General features: G+C 36.7%; 2 protein-coding genes and 1 pseudogene across 3 annotated transcripts in view; 2 read left to right on the top strand and 1 right to left on the bottom strand.

Annotated features, from left to right (window-relative positions):
- Window positions 1-18,353, top strand: part of KLHL14 (kelch like family member 14) — a 95,180-nt gene extending 76,827 nt beyond the window's left edge. Inside the window, exons 4-8 of the mRNA XM_045527478.1 lie at window positions 2,954-3,032; window positions 9,871-10,061; window positions 10,145-10,303; window positions 14,016-14,173; window positions 16,233-18,353. Coding sequence (XP_045383434.1) covers window positions 2,954-3,032; window positions 9,871-10,061; window positions 10,145-10,303; window positions 14,016-14,173; window positions 16,233-16,373 — 728 coding nt within the window. The 3' untranslated portion in view covers window positions 16,374-18,353. The remainder of the gene's footprint in view (window positions 1-2,953; window positions 3,033-9,870; window positions 10,062-10,144; window positions 10,304-14,015; window positions 14,174-16,232) is intronic.
- Window positions 423-923, bottom strand: LOC123621613 (annotated as a pseudogene). The gene has a single exon (XR_006729198.1). The product of XR_006729198.1 is annotated as a 60S ribosomal protein L27a-like (transcript).
- LOC123621919 (cytochrome c oxidase subunit 7B, mitochondrial-like) lies at window positions 5,999-6,249 on the top strand. The gene is given in 2 exon segments (XM_045528002.1): window positions 5,999-6,056; window positions 6,059-6,249. Coding segments are annotated over 2 exon segments (249 nt in total).
- Window positions 18,354-20,922: the final 2,569 nt, after the last annotated feature.

Here is a 20,922-nt window from a genome sequence, read left to right as displayed (position 1 = left end):
GCACATTCTCAGGACCCATTATCTTTCATTTTATAACCCTCTTCCTAAACAGTTTCATCCAGTCCTGTAGTGTTAAATAATAACTCAGGACTAATGACTCCAAAATTTGCACCTGTAGCCTCATTTAGCCAGTGGCCTGCCAGAAACTTTCTGTTTGAGATCCTGTAGGTCTCTCAAGGTTAAGTCCAAAACAGAGCTCATAACTTCTCTCCCCCATTCCCAACCTACTCCTTCTTGGTCTTCCCCACCTCAGCAAATTGCATGACATTCCATCCAATTACTCAGGCTAAAAACCTAGCAGCTATCCTTAATGACTCACTTTTTCTCCTTCCAATATTCAGTCCCTCAGGAAATTTTATTAGACTGTGCCTGTACAACAGATATCTCTCCACCTCCACCTTCATTCAAGCCACCACCAGCTCTTTTTTTTTAGCATTTGTCAGCATTTAATGAACCTCCCTCCATATGGCTTCAAGCCACCAAGACACAAGCTCCCCCAACACCCTTAATCTTCTCTTCAGTTCTTCTGCTGAAAAACTTGGCCTTCACAATGACAGGCTGCTTTGGGAGCTTTCCCTTCCCCAGAACTTTGTAGTAGCCCGATCGCACCACATCAATAATGGAGCAGCTCCAGTCTTGTTTTTGGCAGCATTTACCCGTGTCTGCTCACTGACCAATGTCCACAATTTATCAAGGTTGACAGTTGGGCAAAAACTCTGGTTCCTCTTTAAGTGGTAATGCCTCATACCAACCTTCCCAAAGTAACCTGGGTGATATTTGTCAAAGTTGATCCTGTGGTGATGCATGCCACCAGCATTACCCCAGCCTCCTGGGTGATTCCAGTGCTTGCCGATGCGGCTGTGGCCGTGGCCGTGGCTTACATGGCCTCGAAGCTTCCGAGTCTTCCTCAGTCTGGATGGCATGGCAGCGGCTGAGACGGAAAAGGGCCACCACCAGCTCTTGCCTTGACTTTTACAATGGCCTCCTAACAGTGCCCCTGTTTCTGCAGTCGCCCCTTACAGTCTGCTCCTAAAATGGCAGCCAGAGCTAGGCATTAGATTAGACCATGTTCCCCACGTGCTCAAAACCCTCCAGTGGGTTCAAAATCCTACTTCATTCAGTCCACGAGGCACACTGTGTTCTGCACTTTGACACTTCTCTGACTTCTGTCCACTCACACTAGCATTCATGCTGTTTTTGAACTCATCACCAGCCCAGGACTTCACACTCACCTGCCCCCATGCCTGAGAGGCTCATTCTGCAGATACTTGCATGGCTTGCAGAAGGCTTCTGTGAGCAGGTGACCATTCTACTTAAACTGGCCTCCCCTCTATCACTCCTGGCTTTATTTTTCTTTATAGCCTTTACCTCCACTTAATTGTATCATATTATAATGTTTATTATATTATATGTTTGCTTATTCATTTACAAGGACAAAGACCATATCTTTCTTTTTTTTTTTCTTTTTTTTTTTGAGACAGTCTCACTCTGTTGCCCAGGCTAGAGTGCTGTGGCATTAGCCTAGCTCACAGCAACCTCAAACTCCTGGGCTAAAGCAATCCTCCTGCCTCAGCCTCCCGAGTAGCTGGGACTACAGGCATGCACCACCATGCCAGGATACTTTTTTCTATATATATTTTTAGTTGTCTAGGTAATTTCTTTCTGTTTTTAGTAGCGACAGGGTCTCGCTCTTGCTCAGGCTGGTCTCGAACTCCTGAGCTCAAACAATCCATCTGCCTTGGCCTCCCAGAGTGCTAGGATTATAGGTGTGAGCCACTGCGCCCGGCCCGTATCTTTCTTATATATATTTCCAGAGCCTGGAATACATAAGATGCAAAGTAGGTGCTCAGTATATATTTTTACAAGTAACAATTGTGTCATTTGTCCACGCGTGTGTGAGCATGTGCACACACACTCCTGTTTACTCCCGTGGTGAAGTTTGGCACCCATATCTCAATGTTTACTTACGCATGTATGAACGAAGGCAGACTTTTAGAGTTAAAGCCTCGGGTGCTTTAGGTGATTATCATCTCAGGTGCTACACAGAAAATGGAATAGATTCTTTGTTCTTCCATTTCTTGCGTTGATGTCAATATGTATATAAAATAAGCTCCATTTTAATGCCTTGGAGGCATCACCCTGCTTCTTGGGCTCCGCAGAGGGGATGCACCACTGAAGCAGCTCGGAGGACCCATGCTTCCCAACTCAGCAAATGTACCTGTGTGTATGTGACAGCGACTGTGCTTCCCCAAACATGCACACAGAACTTACACGACGTGTGGAACAAAACTGACTTCCCAACTCAGACTCTTACTGTATAGACTACTGTTATTTCAGTAGGGAGAGAGCAGACTCCACCACTGAGTTCTTGGGTTGTTAGAAAAAGGCTGTAAGAATGGTAAAGGTTGTGCATGTATAGGGGCAGGGGGCATCTGGGAAATCTCTGTACCTTCCTCTCAATTTGCTGTGAACTTAGAACTCCTCTAAAAAAAAGTCTTTAAAAAATGTTTTGCAGGAAAAAAAGGCAAGACAATTTTTTTAAATGGCTCTAACCAGAGATACTATATAAGGTAGTCTCTGGAACTGATAATTTATAGACAGTAGCTTCTTATATTTAAAATATTAAGACACTAAAACATCCCAGAAGTTTTTACCCTAACACTATGATAAAAGCCAGTTTGGTAAATATACTTGCTTTTATTGCTATGGTTGATTTAGTCTAATCCCAAATTGTTCCAAAAGCAGAAAAAGGAAAGAGACGGAAAAAGGAAAACCATTTGAGGTGGCATATTTATTCTGCTACTGACCAATCACTACTCATGCTGTTAGTTGCTCCTTCTACTCAGTTCATCTATTTGTTAAACCTGAGAATGGAGACATCTTATAAAATACTGTTAAATGTGCAAATCAACAAAGGGATCTAAGTTTAAGTGTCTCAAATGTATTTTTACAGGAAAACACAGTACAAATTTTGTCAGCCGATATGATCCCCGATTTAATAGCTGGATTCAACTTCCACCCATGCAAGAAAGGTAAGTGTTTATTTCTCGTGTCTGAAATGATTGTGACTGTTTTATAGAAAGCATGGGTGCTAGATGGTTTTGATGGTAAGGAATGGTAAATAGAGCCAATGGAAGACATAGGAGGCGAAATACCAATCTTGACCTGGCCAATTTAGATTAACTACCTTGTTAATTCAATAGAGAAAAATAATTGAGTCAATTATTTGTCCTAATATAAGAAGAAAAAAATTATGTGCCTTGTCTTCCTTGACAACATTGATTGGTATTTTGCAAACAGAGCTAAAATTCTACTGACCATACCGCTCTTCTTGGTGATAATACATTTAAATCCTAAAATTGAAATACCAAACACCATTCTCACAATGATATGCATTTTGAGGCAGAACTTTCAATATTAAATTATTCAATATTAAATTCAATATTCATTTTCAATATTGCTTTAAATTATAGTAAATTTTGTCTCACTAGCTCAAGTCACTTAGATTTGCCTTCCCTAATGTCTTCCCATCATACATTCAAGAACAGGTCATTTGTTAACTTCAAAAAAAAAAAGTCTTGCAAAGTGTCATCTCATTTTTTACATACAGAGTGGTTATCTCATGCAACTCTCCTAGCTACCAAAGGACAAGATGACTAGTATATTTACACATATTTTGTCTCTCCTGGCTGTTATGTGATGCCATGTCTTTATATGCATATGCAAATTCACATACTAGATTTTAAACCGTTGTTTTCAAATGTTTGGGCATCTTCTTAAGCAAATTTTCCGATATAATAGTGACCATGAACTGCAAGCTATTGCATCTTCTCCTTTGATGTATGAAAGAAGGAATCGGCAGCATTTCTTCTCTTTCCTATTTCCTACATGACCCCTCATGTTAACATCCTTTTTTTTAACATTCAAGTAGATTACACTGAGATTAAATTAGACCCTTCACCATAAATTCCAAGTTAAAAGGAAATTTTCAAACAATACCATTTGTTCAAAAATGTACATTACTGCAGCAAGATGGCATGAAGCTATGCTCTAAAGAAACTCAGTGTCTAACTTTCTATTCCATGCAATGTAAACATAGTAAAACTCTCAGGATACTAAAAGCTGTACACCAAAATGACGAGACGAGACACGATACATTAAGGACCATAGCCGCTTGTAGGAATGTCTAGTTCAAAAGTATCTCCAGTAATAATTCTAAGTCAATGAATAGCCTGACAAACTTCTCAGTGCATCAGAAGCTTCCTGGTGCCTTTCTCCACTGCACCCTGTTTCTCTCTCTTGGGAAATTATTTCCTGGTTGCTGTTACTGTAGCTGCATCACTTTGCCCTTTAACCAAAACCATTCAAAAAAAAAGTTTTATTTAAAACGACTATCAATACATGTTTGAAATGTCATCATCTCATCACCACGGTCCCCTTTGCTGGGGGCTGTGCACCACGATAATTAACCTTCACGCCTTCGGCTTGGGAGGCATAACTCACGTCGCGGTCAATTATCTCACTGTAGAGCCCCTAAGGATGGGAAATATTGCTGCAAAACCTAATTAGTAATTTTTTTAAAAATGTGTATTGTTTACTTGATAGTCTATAATGACTTCCTCTGAGGCGCTATGGCCTATCAGGGTCCTACTTAGACAATTTTTAGCAGCTCATTGACCTGATAAAAAGACCTGCCATGGTCTGTTGGCGCCCGGCAGCCACCGTTGACAGGATGGACTGTTTAACGTTTCTCTCTAAGTCATTATGGTATATCATGTCAGGTCCCTAGTAAAAGAAGTTTTTTTTTAGATTTAAAACAATCAACTCGATAGACCAAATAAAGAGCTCCTTACAGAGCTGAGTGGGGAAAAGCAGATCTCACAAATGCCCCGTCAATCTTGTAGTTCCATCTCCCTATGCGTTGGCTGACCCAGGCAGCAATCCATAACTTAAAATGAAATTTTCCTGTCGTTGCCAAGCTCCCATTCAAAATAGCAAAATATGATCAAGTTACCAGTGTGGATTAATTGGTGTTTAAGAAACAAACAAACAAATCTAAAATATGTGTGACACTCTTCAGATCAGAAAAGTTTCTTAGAACATTTAATTGAGTTAATTTTACATTGTGTAGATCTTGAATCAAACCAGAAATCAAACCGCCTACCCCTTTTCATTATTCTGCTACCAAACTGCTGAGAGATTGTGATGCTGAGAAGTCAGCAAACTGCTTGAGAATAACAGAAACACATTGGAAGCCACCTCTGGGGTAACTCACTCTTACAGAGCTGTCTGGACAAATTTCTAGGATATCCTAGCAAGTCAAAGCCTCCAAAGGAATATAAAAAAAGTACAGAATACCCTCCCAGTTCAGCAGGGACATGGGCACATGGCCACCAGGCTTACTCAACTATGGGTCAGTTCATGAATTGCATGCCTGCTAGCTATGAATTTACCGGCAGAAACAATTAGATGAAAATATAAAGTTAAATGTAGTGCTGATGAATTGTTTTGGTGTCAGATTTAGAATTTGATTCTTCGGTAAGGAGAGGGCAAATTGAAAACTTAGATCAATAAAAATGCTTTGGTAACTTTCAATGTTTTTTCAGTAAAAAACAGACATTTTAAGTATTATTCAAAATATAAAAAGAAAAAGCAGTTTGGGAAGCAACAACAAAGCCTCTGTTCTGTTCTGCAGAGTAAATGAAAGACTAGAAGTTAATATATCAAAAATTGCTTCCAAATTTTACTGTTTTGTTTCCTAGCAGTATTATAAGAAACAAAAGGAAACAACATTCTGTTTGAAAAATCTGTTGTTTTAAACCCTATAACAAAAGTCAAAAATTCAAGCCAGGATAAGGGTATAGTAATTCAGTCTCAGGCTTTAGGATATAAACTGACCACCCTAAGAGGCAGAAACGACTTACAGGCAAGGGTACCTGATGTGAGCTTGCACCAAATCAGCCACTGGAGTTGCCGCAGATCTATCTTGAGCTTCATGATGTTTCCCTTGGCCAAAAACGCACAGAGTTGTCTCCAAGTTCGAAACATTCAGCAAATAACGCAAGGCAGAGCCACCAGAAACAGACACCCACTTTTCATGACAAATATGGCAATGCTATACTATCTAGTGGAGCCACTTTCTGCATTGCTGTATGGACATACGCAGCAACACAAATTGGAATAGAATGGAACCTGTCCCACTGCCAGTCACCCGAAAAGAATGGTGAGATCAGTAATCATCCCAGCTAGGGTAATACTGAATTGTTTCAAAACCAACTGATAACTGTATACCGATTAAAATATGGCATTATTAAAGAAATAAATTATAATACATTTGAAACCTAAAAAAAAAAGACTTGTAAAGATCTTTCAAGCAGGGCTCAAAGTGTATTTTTATGAGTGTATATATTTTTATGAGTATATTTTTACTAGTCTTTTTAACTTATCTCAAAAACAACACTGAATATTGCCTCTGGCCGTAGGGGGAGGAGAGGCTGGAGGAAGGAGAGATGAATAATTTGAAATGGAAACACTGTAATCCCATTAAGGAATCTTTAATAATCTTGAACTTACTTTCCCCTCAAAATATGATAGCCTGAACCAGGTATGCTGTTCATGTGGGGAGGAGGGGCAGGGAGCATTACCAAGAGAGACCTGGTGGTAAAATTTTAGCCACCAGCAAATATTCACGGTTGTTGACAGACCATTAACAACCTGGGTTTCTATCATGCATTTCAGAAACTCTCACTGTGGGCATGCAAGGAAATAAGTCAAAGACTCAGAATCTTCACTATTGCAATTTCTACATAAAAATGCACTTTTAGTCAAGAAGTGAAACCTAACTGAGTTTTTCCCATTTAGATCCTAACAGTGACACTGTGTGGATAAAGCTAGGAGTACACATGAGCATCACATTAAGAATGTCTTGACTAAAAAAGAGAGCAAGTTCTGACGGTCTGATTTGGTGTCACAGTGACAATGGAACCAAATCAGAAAAAGTGAGAAAACTGAAATTTAGACCAGACTAAAGGAGTTTACCAAAGGGAGATCTTCCTCTTATTCTTTGTAATCTAAACTCAATGAAATAGAGTTTCATACTTGTCATGAATAATTGGCATTTTCTCTTCTAGACTAATACTGCATAGAAATCACCATTACCACCTTACAACCCACATGGTACAAATTATTTAAAGGTGGCCCATTAATGAAATAGGTAAATTAATTATTTCAGAGGCCCCAAGACCTGTTATAGAATTATATGGAAGAGTTGTACTGACCTACCTCTGGGTCAATGGTGCAAATAAAATAAGAGTTATTTTAAGACTCTTTTTCTGTAGACATGTGTCAGCCTTTTCTTTTTTTTTCTTTTTTTGTTTTGAGACAGAGTCTCACTCTGTTGCCTGGGCTAAAGTGCCATGGCGTCAGCCTGGCTCACAGCAACCTCAAACCCCTGGGCTCAAGGGATCCTTCTGCCTCAGCCTCCTGAGTAGCTGGGACTACAGGCATGTGCTACCATGCCCGGCTAATTTTTTCTATATATTTTTAGTTGTCCAGATAATTTCTTTCTATTTTTAGTAGAGACAGGGTCTCGTTCTTGCTCAGGCTGGTCTCGAACTCCTGAGCTCAAACAATCCACCCCCCTCGGCCTCCCGGAGTGCTAGGATTACAGGCGTGAGCCACCGTGCCTGGCCTGTCCATCTTTTCAATGAAACATTTTAGCTTGAGAGAGTAAAAGCACCAGTAAACTAACTTTGCCCTATCACGCTCAGTGAAAGAGCAATTGAAATCTGGTTAGAGAAATGGAAGGAACCAATGGTCCATCTGCATGCACTTAATGTTGTAACTATTTTTAAATCTAATTTTATATGTAGATGAGTTTTTACTCCCCTATACCAGGAAATTCAAACTTTTTTTAGATCAGAGATCCCTTTGATGATCTAATTAAAAGCTATGAAACATCTTTCTCCAAAAAAATGCACATGTGCAAAAACATGTGCATATATTTTATTACAATTTCAGAGCTTCATGGACCCCTCAGAAGGCATGAACCCAGATTAACAACTTTCACTTTATGAAATCTGTCTCATCTTCTCTTTATTTTCCTTCCTACTTTTCTCCCTCCCCCTTTTTTCATTATTGTTGTTCTTCATCATGCTTTTGAATTTTCCGTAGCACATCTCTTTCAAAAAACATCAAGAAAATCTAGTTAAAATAAATATAGATAAAACATTACTAGAAAATTATCAATGATGGCTATTTAGGACAATTTCAGAACTATCAAAAAAAATCTGAATACTCTGCCATCTATAACAAATACCATACCTATTATAGTAATAAATCATCTAAACAAATATTATTTAGTAGTCACAAGTATTATTGAGAAAAGTTGACATGTAAACATCTTGATGGTCAATTTTTTAAGACTTTTTATCCAGGTGATAGTAAATGATAGTTCCTAGGCATGAACCAAATGCTGGACACTATGACAAGCACTTATATGTATTCCCAAGTAACCCTGTGAGCAATCAGAGGCTGAGAGATGTTGAGAAACATGTTGAAGGTCACATACCTAGTAAGTCACATAGCCAGGTAGTCTGACTCTAGAATGCAAACCATTAACCAAGATGGCACATACTGCTTCCCAGATGTTTTGACACTTCATAAACACAACCTGAAAAATCCCCAAACAATAAAGGTTTGCCTGATAAAATGCTCTATAACTCCTCATCTTGCAATTGACATTGCACAAGAATATTGGCATCAATTTTAATAAAGAGCATTAAATTATCAAATATAAATTATGTTCTCTCAGGGACTTGGCACTTAACAATGATGTTTATTCAATATTGGACCCTTTGTTATCCTTGCAAAGTGTATTATTCCAGAGCAATTATTCCAGAGCATTAATGGGAAAAGGAAACAAAGAGGCAAAGGCTTGCTTGAAGTTTCAACCTAGTCCTCCTAACTCCCAATGTTTGAGTCCTCTTTGAACCTTATTCTCCCTCAGCTCTCACATTTTATTAGCTACCAAATCTTACATCTTTTTTTAAAAGACCTTTGCATCACCCCTCTCCTTTCATCCACTAAAACTCTAATTCAGGTCCTGTATCTCTCACTCCTAAATTATGGTCTTAGAATTGGTCTTGCTGCCTCCAAATCTTTTCAACACAGCTTGCATATTTTTGCCTTTGGTGGCACAGTAGAATCATATAGCCAATAGCCTCTCTTGAAAAGAAACTAAAAAATATCCTATAGCCTTGTAATAATCATCACCAAAAACTCCTTAAATGAATTTCCTGTACTTGGTTATATAAGAGCAAAATCTGAACATTATATGAAGTTCACAAAACTTATTCTATTTGCAGTAGTACTGGGGGGAAAAAAGAAAAAATGATAATTGAAGAAAAATTTTGATGATGTAGTTCTCTTATAAATTGGGAACAATGACCCTTGAAGGACCATAAAGAAAGTGAATGTCAAGATAATTTATTATTGTTACATTATCTACCTCGTTTTTCACTTTGCCTTACAGAGCTATGATATCCTTACAAGGTACCAAATATCCCAAACATTAATGAACACTTTTACAGTGTATAAAAGCAAGATAAAAAGAGCTGAAACAAACAATTGTTGAATTTCTCCTTTGCTATTATTTGAATATCGAAACTGTTAACCAGAATGGGCAATGTATATGACTGTATAGAAGGTCTCAGATTTAGAAGGTGTATGTGTAATTTTTAAAGGTTTCAGCGCTTTCTGATGCAGGACATGCCTCCTTTCCCTGACTAACTAGGGTAGTGCTTATCCTATTTGAAGAAGTAAAATTTCATAGCTCCTTCTGTGATTTACTGTGAGTTGTTTTCATTGTAGAAGAGCCAGTTTCTATGCATGTCGGTTGGACAAACATTTATACGTTATTGGCGGAAGGAATGAAACCGGCTACTTGTCCAGCGTGGAGTGCTATAACCTAGAAACAAACGAATGGCGTTACGTGTCCTCTTTGCCACAGCCTCTGGCCGCCCATGCAGGAGCAGTACACAATGGGAAAATATACATTTCAGGCAAGTCACTCCTCCACTTTGTCTGCTGCAAAGTTCAGATCCAAGGCACTTTCCTTACTTGTGTGCATATGTTTAATTCACAGGCGGTGTACACAATGGAGAATATGTCCCATGGCTATATTGCTATGACCCCGTGATGGACGTCTGGGCTCGAAAACAAGATATGAACACGAAACGCGCAATCCACACTTTGGCTGTCATGAATGATCGCTTGTATGCAATTGGAGGCAATCATTTGAAAGGTCTTGTTTTTTTTTTTTTTCTTTTTAATCACAATAACATTTGCATCTCATGTTTCTTGCTAAGGGGTTTTTTCCTTAAATAATCATAGTTAACCAAGTAAAAATCATGTTGACCAAATAAAATCTACTCTGTGTAAATTAGCAGTATCCTTGAACAAGCATTTATTTTGGCTTTTCTGCAGATAAGATTATTTTTAAGTTACCATACACATTAAAGAAATGAATAATGATGTCTATAGAAAATAAGAAACAGGAGCATTAATAACTGAAAGGCACAATTTGTCGTAACAGTGAATTCAGTGAAATAAATTATTCCTTATCACCAAAGTTGTAGTAATGAATTTTTCCCAGAAAATTGTTTTTTGCAGCAATCATAAAGAACTTTAGTCATAGCTGTACAAAAGCTATTATGTTATTTTTCTTAAAGAAAATATTTGGTAGAATTTCATGTCTAAATTTAGAATTTTTTTGAGAATTGAATATTAAACCATCTATGATTCTGAAATCGTATTGTTTTTTAAATAAAAAACTTAAAGCATAGCATTTTTAGAGCCATGTTTTGGCTCCTTTCCTCCTCCAAATATGTATATGACTACAACTTTTTGTAGTTGATGTGCACATATATAACTCTATGTGCATATATATAACACTGAAGTCAACAGAAAATCAGAGACCTGTGATAATGAGAACATTATTGAACTGCTTTGGGCCTCAGTTTCCTCATCTGAATATGAAGAAACTGGTCTAGTTGATCCCCAAAATTTTCTCCAGCTCTGATATTCCATGATCCTTGAAACTGATCTAAATGGGACACAGGCTATCCAGGTATAGTAGCTACGGCACATCTGTGCATTTATTTTATAATAGTAAATATAATACATCTTTAAACATGGGTTAGACATAGTTTTTGTCCTATTTTTCCTAATACATGTTTGCCCCTAAACATAATAAAGACTACACAGGTGTAATTTTTATGTAGATATTTTCAAGATCAAGTTAATGTTCAGAAATGCCAATACCCTAGTATATGTCTGTTGCTCATCTTAATGCTCTCCCCAATGGGAGAGGATTTTCTTTACTACTGTAACTCTTCCCTCTTTATTCTTCTTTTTTTTTTTTGTGAGGCAGAGTCTCACTCTGTAGCTCAGACTAGAGTGCCTCATTGTAGCTCACTGTAAGCTCAAACTTACAGGGCTCAAGCAATCCCCCTGCCTCATCCTCCCAAGTAGCTAGGACTACAGGTGCATGCCATCATACCTGGCTAATTTTTCTATTTTTGTTAGAGACAGGGTCTCGCTATGTGGCTCAGGCTGGTCTCAAACTCCTGGCCTTAAGAGATCCTCCTGCCTCAGCCTCCCAAAGTGCTGGGATTATAAGCATGAGCCACCGTACCCAGCCCCTTTTATTCTTTATCTCTTTCCCTGGTGCTCCTTCACTTCAAGCTATACACTGTTTCTTTACCTCAACATGTTTTTTATTAACTTTGTGGCTTTCTACATTAAAACGTGATTTCTTCTCATTTCTTTTGCACAAGATATTGCCTAAATGTTTTAGGATCTTCTAACATTTAAGGTTATATTTGGACAAAAAGACTCAGGTAATGAAAACCTAAAAGAGAAATAGCACACACATGTCATAATCAGGTTAGCTCAGGAAGACATCAAGGCAAGGAAAGGATATGGACTTTGCATCTAAGCCTAGGTTTGAATCCTAGTTATGTACTTACTAGCTGTGTGGTCTTACTCAAGACACTTAACCTCATGTCTAGAAGAGAGGGATAATTATCCTCTCCTTGATGGTTTTTGTGAGGATTACAGTCAACACATATAACTTATATAATCAGCACAGAGAAGGCATACATATCCTCAAATGATGCCTCTAGAACTTCAGAACCTGGAATTTTCCCAAGTGCCCATTCTACGTGTATATGCTTCAAAAATTATTATCAATAATCTTAATGGTAAGGGAAAGCAATATACCACAGGTTTGCAGTGCGTACATTGTTCTGTTGTTCCAGCATCTCTGTGATTTATTGTATGTAAGAAGTTAGCAGCCTGAAATAACCTTCCTCTTCAAGAATGAAAATTATTTTACTTTTTATTCATCTCCTCAATTATTTTAAAGTGTCCAGCATGTTAGCTAATTTAGTATACACACTGTAATTGTCAGCTAGCAAATATCCATAGCATGTGGTTAGCTAGAGAAAAAGTCATAAAGGATTTGGTCTGTTCAATGATCATGAATCTCTCACTAGGGGATTTTCATCCCCTAAATTAAAGGCAGGGCCCCAGTAGGGGCCAGTACCTAAGTTATTCCCAGTGATCTCCTAGTCACTGTCCCATTCACTGAGAAGCTGTATCAGAAGTGGGAGGAGAAGCCCTTCAGTGAAAGGGACTCAGCCCCTATTCTAAACCTTGATCCATAGTAGATATTGGAAACCATTTACATCATCAGAGCTGTTTATAGACATAGTCAGACTTCAGAAAATGGTAAAAGATGCTGAACAACATATTTTTAATTAATCGAAACATTTTAAGAGAGTTGAATATTTGCTTAAGAAAAGCAATGCAGTTTAGTGCGTAGGAGTCTGAGCTCTGAAGCCTATTCGGCTGGTTTCATATCTCAGCCCTTCTGTTATACCTACTGGCTTGTGACTTACTTAAGTCATTACCTTTCTCTTGTCCCTCAGTTCCCTTATCTATAAAATGAAAATAATGATAGAGGCTATCTCATAGAGTGTTGGAGAGAATTAAATGAGTCCATTTAAATAAAGCACTTAGAAAACAAAACTAGCATGTAGTAAGCACTCTATAAGATGCTTGCTTTATTATTATTTTAAACCCTTTTTAGTAACATTTTAATAAACCATTTGTTATAAGATCTACCAACACAGAATCAATCTTTACTAATGACATCTGCTCAGGCATTCTTGCTTCGAATTAATCCAAAACACCCAGAGTTTATTTGGGTTTTTTTAGGTCTTCCTGACATGTCTCCCAATTTCACCAGTGAATTTATACATTTGTGTCTTCAAAGACACAATTGTCTACTTGGCTGTAGATGGGTTTTTGTTTGGTTCATTGGTTGGTTTTGTTTTTTTGTTTTTTGTTTTTGTTTAGTTTTCTTATGATTTATTTCTTTTTCTTCAAAGTTGAATTATAATATAATTCAATATAAGTATATATTTTTGATTAAGGACTTCAGTTAGTTCCATTTGATACCTAAAGATCTTACTGAACTACATAGTCTCTCTGGAACAATAAACTTTTTAAAAGTTAATTTAAAACTGTAAGGTATGGCAACAAGATGAAAAGAGAACAAAATGGAGATTCATAAAACACATTCTCCAATTCCCTCCATTGTAGTTAAGTAAAAATAGTCAGTTCCTGATTCAGAAACCTCATTTTTGCTTTCAGAATAATATGAACATACACAGATATTAAAAACCCATCAAAGCCAACCTCACTTCTGCACAGCAAAAGAAACAATCAACAGAGTGAAAAGACAGACAACCTATGGGAGAAAGTATTTCATATTTGCAAACCATATATCCAATAAGGTGTTAATATCTAAAATAGTAATATATAAGGAACTTAAACAACTCCACAGAAAGAAAGCAAATAACCTGATCAGTTTTTAAAAGAAGCTCTAGCCTTAAATTAGGACCCTCATAGTTTATTCTTTTGTGGTTCCATTTTGCTCTGTCACTTAGGTTTCTCCCACCTTGATGTAATGCTTGTGGAATGCTATGACCCGAAAGGTGACCAGTGGAATATTCTTCAAACTCCCATTCTGGAGGGTCGAAGTGGTCCTGGCTGTGCAGTGCTTGATGACAGCATTTACCTTGTGGGGGGATACAGCTGGAGTATGGTATGTGTCCACATTTACCACATCCTTTCCAATTGTTTGTGTTTACTTTTGCTGTTTCCCTCCAAATGTGTTACCCTCCACACATGTGCCCTTGCAGAGCGTCCTGCTTATATGCAAGCAGTCAGTGACTTTAAGTAATAAAATAAAATCAACCTTGTTGCTGTTGAACTGGCTTGCTATGTGATCAACTGCATCACAAGATGTGGTAGGTCCCCGGTTCTTTCCTATCCCCATGTTTTTGTGATTCTGGCTTTCCCACTAAAAGTCAAACTGAAGTGATTTTACAAATGTTCTGCTGAAATCAAATAATAGAGTCTGAAAAGTTTCTGACCAGTAAGACATGGAAAATGGAAATTCAATCTCTAATATCCACAGATTCTACTTAGGATGCATGATTTAACATTGCTTTCCCCCCCCCCCATTTATCATGAAAATTTCTAAACATACACAAAAACTGAGATTACAGTGGGTCCTCATTAACGTATCTTCCAGCTTCAACATCCATTAACATTTTGCCATCTATCCCTCCTTTTAAAAATTTTGGCTGAACTTTGAAGCAAATACCAGACATCATATTACTCTCCCCTAAATGCTTCACTATTTCTCTTAAAAAATCATATACTTAAGTAAATACACTATCATTATCACAGCAAAAAAAGACAATAATTCCTCTATACACAATTTTCAAATTTCCCATATTCACTTGGGAAAAAAAGATATATTCTTCAAATTGACATGTTCAAATCAGGATCCAACAAGTTCCACTTGTATTTGGTCATTATGTCTCATAGATCTCTTGCAATCTAGAACATTACTCTGCTCCACTTTTTGTTCTATGCCAGAGACTTCCTGATAAAAGAGGGTCAGTTATCATATAGAATACTCTACATTCTGGAATTGGTTAATGACTTCCTTGTAGCATCATTTAAAATGGTCCTCCATATGCATATTTTCTAAAGACTGAAAGTTAAAGTTAAAGATAAGGGCTTAAGTTCAGCACTTTCTTTTCTTTGTTCTTTCTTTTGTTTTTGTTTTTTTCTCTCTTTTCTTTCTTAGCAAAAACACCTGAGAAGGTGGCTTAGTATATCACATTAGGAGACACATCAGGTCTAGTGATCACATATTCACTTTTAAAATGATGGACATTTTTGTATTTTCCTCTTTCTCTATATTAGTTTAATTTGGTAGTTTAATAATATTAGTTTTATTTCTTTTACATCAAAAAAAGATTGTGCTATAAAGTTTTGGGAAGGTTTGAGAAGTTGTCAGTTATATGAAGACAAATATGTGTTGAAATTTATTAATATAACTAGATATGTGTGTACACATGCTTGTTTGCTGGTACAGATTGTTAGCTGCAAGTGTATACATGTTTGGAAGCAGACACTAGCACTACACTCTCAGAAAAATGATTATTAGGTGGGTTGGCTTTTTTGTTTGTTGCCTATGATAAAAACAAAGCTGCCGTGGTTTGGGCAGGGAAATGTTACACAAGCACTAACCCTTAAAGCTGACAAAGGAAACAGGATGAAAGACATTTTTTATTTCTTATGTAGCCTCTTGAAAATAAATGAATCAATGTGTGAAGGATTTGACAAGCTTTCATTTCCAGTTTACTTTAAATTGGTTTTCACTCCCAGCTGTGATTCTTCCCAGGAGCAAAATAAAAATGGAGGAGTGAGGCAACAATCTAAAATCTAATTTACTTCAATTATTTGACTATTTAAGGTAAATTTATTTTTTATTTTTTTTAGCTTAAACCAATTGGATAACTTCAATTTTTGGTCAATTATTTGAAAGAATTTGTTGAGCATCTAGGATGTTCTAAGTATTTATTCGACTTTTATATTTAGTCACCAAAAAAAGATTTTTGAAACCTTGTCAGTCTCAAATTTTCCCTTGGAATAAAGTAGTTTAAAATCCACTGCTTGCTTTTGGAATTTTTTTAACAAAAGCAAAGAATAGATTTTTTTTTTCCCAATGTAAATGTAATCAATAGCATTGCAATTGCACTTCTCTATACTTTGTTTTCTAACTGCATCCTGCTCTGACTTTTCAGGGGGCCTACAAGTCATCTACAATATGCTATTGTCCAGAAAAAGGAACCTGGACAGAACTTGAAGGAGATGTAGCAGAACCACTTGCAGGCCCTGCCTGTGCAACAGTCATCCTGCCTGCCTGTGTGCCGTACAACAAATAACACCAGGAAACCCTGGGATGAACAGTATCGCATTCTAGGAAGCAATGGCAGGTGACATCATTATCAGTATAGGAACAATGCATTCTAATGGTACAACCACCAAAACCCACCCTTGGTTTCTGATGATTTATAAATAACTACAAAAGAAAGAGACCTGTTCTTGAATAGAGACTGTGTCTGTAACTCAGATGACACCAAACTTCCTGTGATGACAGACTCTTCAATTTCAGACTGGTTTTAACCTGTCACAGCTTTACAAAAACTCCTCCTGTGGATCTTAACTTGCAAAAGGAGAAAGATAAAATACAGAAGACTGGCCCCAGAGAGACCTAAGATCAGTGTTGTGCATTGTGGTCTACCTGCATGTGGTCTATGTTGAAGTTTTGGGGATATTGTGTTCACGAATGATTTAAAATCGGAACCACCAAAATACTTACACTGCATTACAGAAATTGCCACCTGATTCTACATTCCTAACCTTTGGCTACTTCACAGACTCTGTAGGCAACACAGTTATTGAAAATCATATAAGATTAAAGAGGGGCATTTTCATTTCTATACAACTTCATTTTATATACCTTCTGCCCTACCAGCATCTCATGCGATCATAGAAGAGAAAGATGTTGGCTCTTGTAGCAATTGCTTTCTGCCCTATAGGTTCTAAGCTAGGCAGAGTCATCATTTCTGTGTCCTCAATTTTACCTGAAAGATTAAAACAAAATACACTATGTCACTGTTCAGTTTACAGAGCTTTGTGCTTTCCCATTTTTTTGTAGAATGTAAGTAAATGCACATGTTGTTTGCTTCAAAAGACAGTACTGACAAATTCGGTCACACAATATTTTAGAGATTCTGTGAGATGACACGTCTGACCCAAACTTAATTCATAATGAAATGAGAGAGTGCTTTCAGGAATGCAAGGATGAAAAGAAAAAATAATTTCTCTTAAGTACAATCCCAGTTTTCCTTCTGTTTCTGAAACACAGAACTTACAAGAGCCACAGGAACCAATTATAGTAAAATACTTCTCTCCTTCCTCATCTTTGGGTGGCTGTAGACAATTGAGTTAAAATCATCATTCCCCCAACTCACCATATTTTGTTTGTTATCACCAGAGATGCCCAAACTCAGTTAAGTGAGCAATTGCTAGTTGTCATTAGGAGCATAGTAATTTAGGAGCAGAAGGTCAGGAGAGCATGAGATAGTTTCAGTGTGGCCAAGAAAAAGAACAAAACTGGCAGGAACATGAATTTCATTTTCAGGTTCTTCAGAGTTTAAACAACAACTGTTAGAAGTAAATAAAAGTCTGCAATATTTTTTAATCACCCAGAAATGATGTTGAATCCATCAACAAATGTATCATTCGAAACAAGAATAAGGGGAAGCCACAGATTAAAAATGCCTTTGTGATAGGTTTCATAGTGGAGAACATCAAGATGGGTGTACTGCAATCCAATGCCGTTTCTACAGTAAAGTGCAATCTTCATCGTTTTTGTATTTATTTGTATGTTCAGATCCAAAGGATCCGTTGTAAAAAATATATATATAAATATATATATATATCCAGTGCAATCAACTTCCATTTCTTTTTCCTTGAAAACATATGAATATATAGAAAGAAAGAAAAGTTACAGTACTGAGTGGTAAAATCCCAGCTGACATCACAAAGAGAACAAGGTCTGCTGCAGAACCATTTGTTGTCAACTGTCACTGTTTCTTAAAAAAAGTCACAGTTTATACAAGAACATTTGCTTTCCTTAGACTTGTTCTTCATTTTATTTTTTATTTCTAGCCAAAATAAATAAAAGCATCTATGAGAACTATAAGTAAAGCTTTCTGTATTTCAGAAAGACACAAACTACTAGAAAGTGAAAAGTGAATAAATAAGTCACAGAGGATGTAAATTTTGTACATTATTAGAATGTGTAAATGAAGCTTGCTTGGAAGGGGAAAACTTTAAATAAAAACTTTATGTACTAATTCAACTGTGTCTCATATCCTACTTATATAGCATATGTAATAAGTCTCTACATTGAATTGTTTGAAGGTTTGTAAAATGTCAATGCCAAATATTTTTTATTCTGCAAAATATGCTTTACAAGTTCATTTAGCTTCCTCACAATATGTAAATGTATACAGTACAGACCATGTTAAAAATTATGGAATGCTTCTGGAAAAATGTTGTGAGTTAAAAATCATATGAGCTGAATCTGATTTTTCCACTACAAGAGTGTTGCAATAAGATATAACTTATCCAAGATCTAATAACTGAATATTTATCAATATTATTATAAGCACATTAGTGTTAAAAAAAATACTTGCAACCTTTCTAAAAAAGAAGTGATTCACACATTTAATTAAATTAATTTTCTAAATACATAGTATTTAATTGTATTCTCTTTTAAAAATCTAACCAAGAAGTTGTACAGGACAATTGGAGGGGCAAGGGAGACAGAGAGAGATCTAAGGCATGTAGCTGAAGGGGCAGGTGGGCAGCCCTCCAAGCAAAGAGCTATGCAAGGTCAGAAGCCAGTTTCAGAAGCCTGCAAGCTGGGAAGAATTTACTTTAATGCTTCCTAGCCAAATTTAACATTAGTGATGATTAAATTCACAATTAAAGGATCTTTGGATCTGATGTTAATGTTATCATCTTCCCTCTTAGCATTGCTTTAGCTGTATCCCAGAGATTTTAATAGCTTATGTTGTTTTGTTCATTCAATTCAAAAAAAAATTTTAATATACATCTTGATTTCATTGTTGACTCAAGGATTATTTCATAGCAGGTTGTTTAATTTCCACATGTGTAATTTTTAGAGCTCCTTTTGGAATCGATTTCTAGTTTTATTCCATTGTGCTCTGAGATACATAGTATGATTTCAGTTTTTTTTTAATTTTCTGAGACTTATTTTGTGGCCTAACATATGATATATCTTGGAAAATGTTCCATGTGCTGATGAGAAGAATGTATGTTCTGCAGTTTCGGGTAGAATGTTGTGCAAGTATCTGTTATGTCCATTTGTTCTAGAGTCCAGTGTTTCTTTGTTGATTTTCTGCATCAATGATCTGTCTAGTTCTGTCAGTAGAGTGTTGAAGTCCCCAGCTATTATGATGTTCCTGTTTATTTCTCTCTCTTTTTTTTTTATCGAGACAGAATCTCACTCTGTTGCCCAGGCTAGAGTGCAGTGGCATCATCGTAGCTCACTGCAACCTCAAACTCCTGGGCTCAAATTATCCTCCTGCCTCAGCCCCTCAAAGTGCTAGGATTACAAGAATGAGCCACCATGCCTGGCCTGTTTATTTCTTTCCTTAAGTCTAGTAGTATTTATTTTACGAATCTGGGAGCTCCTGTGTTGGGTGCACATATATTTAGGGTTGTTATATCTTCTTGTTAAGTCAATTCCTTTATCATTATGTAATGACCATCTTTGTCTTTTTTTGCTATTTTTGATTTAAAATCTATATTATCTGATATAAGAATAGCTACTCCTGATCACTTTTGGTTTCCATTGGTGTGGAATATTTTTTTCCATCCCTTTACCTTGAGTCTATGAGCATCTTTATGAGTTAAATGGGTTTCTTGGTGGCAGCATATATTTGGGTTGTGGGTTTTTTATCCTTTTCACCAACCTGTATCTTTTGAGTGGGGCATTTAGGCCATTTATGTTCAATGTTAATATTGATATGTAAGATATTGTACCAGTCATCATGTTGATTACTACCTGGTTGCTTGTTTTCTCACTTGTGTTACTGTTTTGTAAAAGCTGTGAGTTTTTACTTTCAGTTGTTTCTACACTAGTGAATACTAATTGTTCTGTTCAATGTATAGAACACTTTTAAGGATGTCTTGTAGGGCAAGTCTAGTGGTGATAAATTCCCTTAGTGTTTGTTTGTCTGGGTAAGACTTTATTTTCTCTTCATTTATGAGGCTTAGTTTTGCAGGATACAAAATTCTTGACTGACACTTAGTCTGTTTAAGAAGACTACAGATAGGACCCTATTCCCTTCTGGCTTATAACGTTTCCTCTGAGAAGTCTTCTGTTAGTTTGACGGATTTTCCTTTGTAAATTACTTGATGCTTTCATCTCACAGCTTGTAGAATTTTCTCTTTCACTTTGACTTTGGCCAATCTGGTGATTATGTGTCTCAGAGATGTCCCATTTAAAATGAATCTTTCAGGTGTTTGGTGACCTTCTTGTATCTGGATGTCTAAATCTCTGACAATACCAGGGAAGTTTTCCTCAATTATTCCCTCAAATAGGTATTCCATGCTTTTTGCTTTTTCTGCTTCTCCCTCAGGGATACCTATAATTCTGATGTTTGGTCATCTCACATAGTTCTATGATTCTTCTTGATTCTTTCTTTTTCATTTTTGACTGAGTTAATTCAAAAGCCTTGTCTTCCAGCTCTGAAATTTTTATGCTTGGTTCAGTTTATGAAATTTCTTATTCTTGGCTTAGTATGTTGTTCATTGCATTTTTTATTTCCCTAAATGATTCTTTCATTTCCAGAAGTTCTGTTATTTTTTTAACTATCTCTTTAGTGAATTTTT

This window comes from Lemur catta, chromosome 16, assembly GCF_020740605.2.
Source record: "Lemur catta isolate mLemCat1 chromosome 16, mLemCat1.pri, whole genome shotgun sequence".
Lineage (NCBI taxonomy): Eukaryota > Metazoa > Chordata > Mammalia > Primates > Lemuridae > Lemur > Lemur catta.
This window is presented reverse-complemented; position numbering and strand designations above follow the sequence as displayed.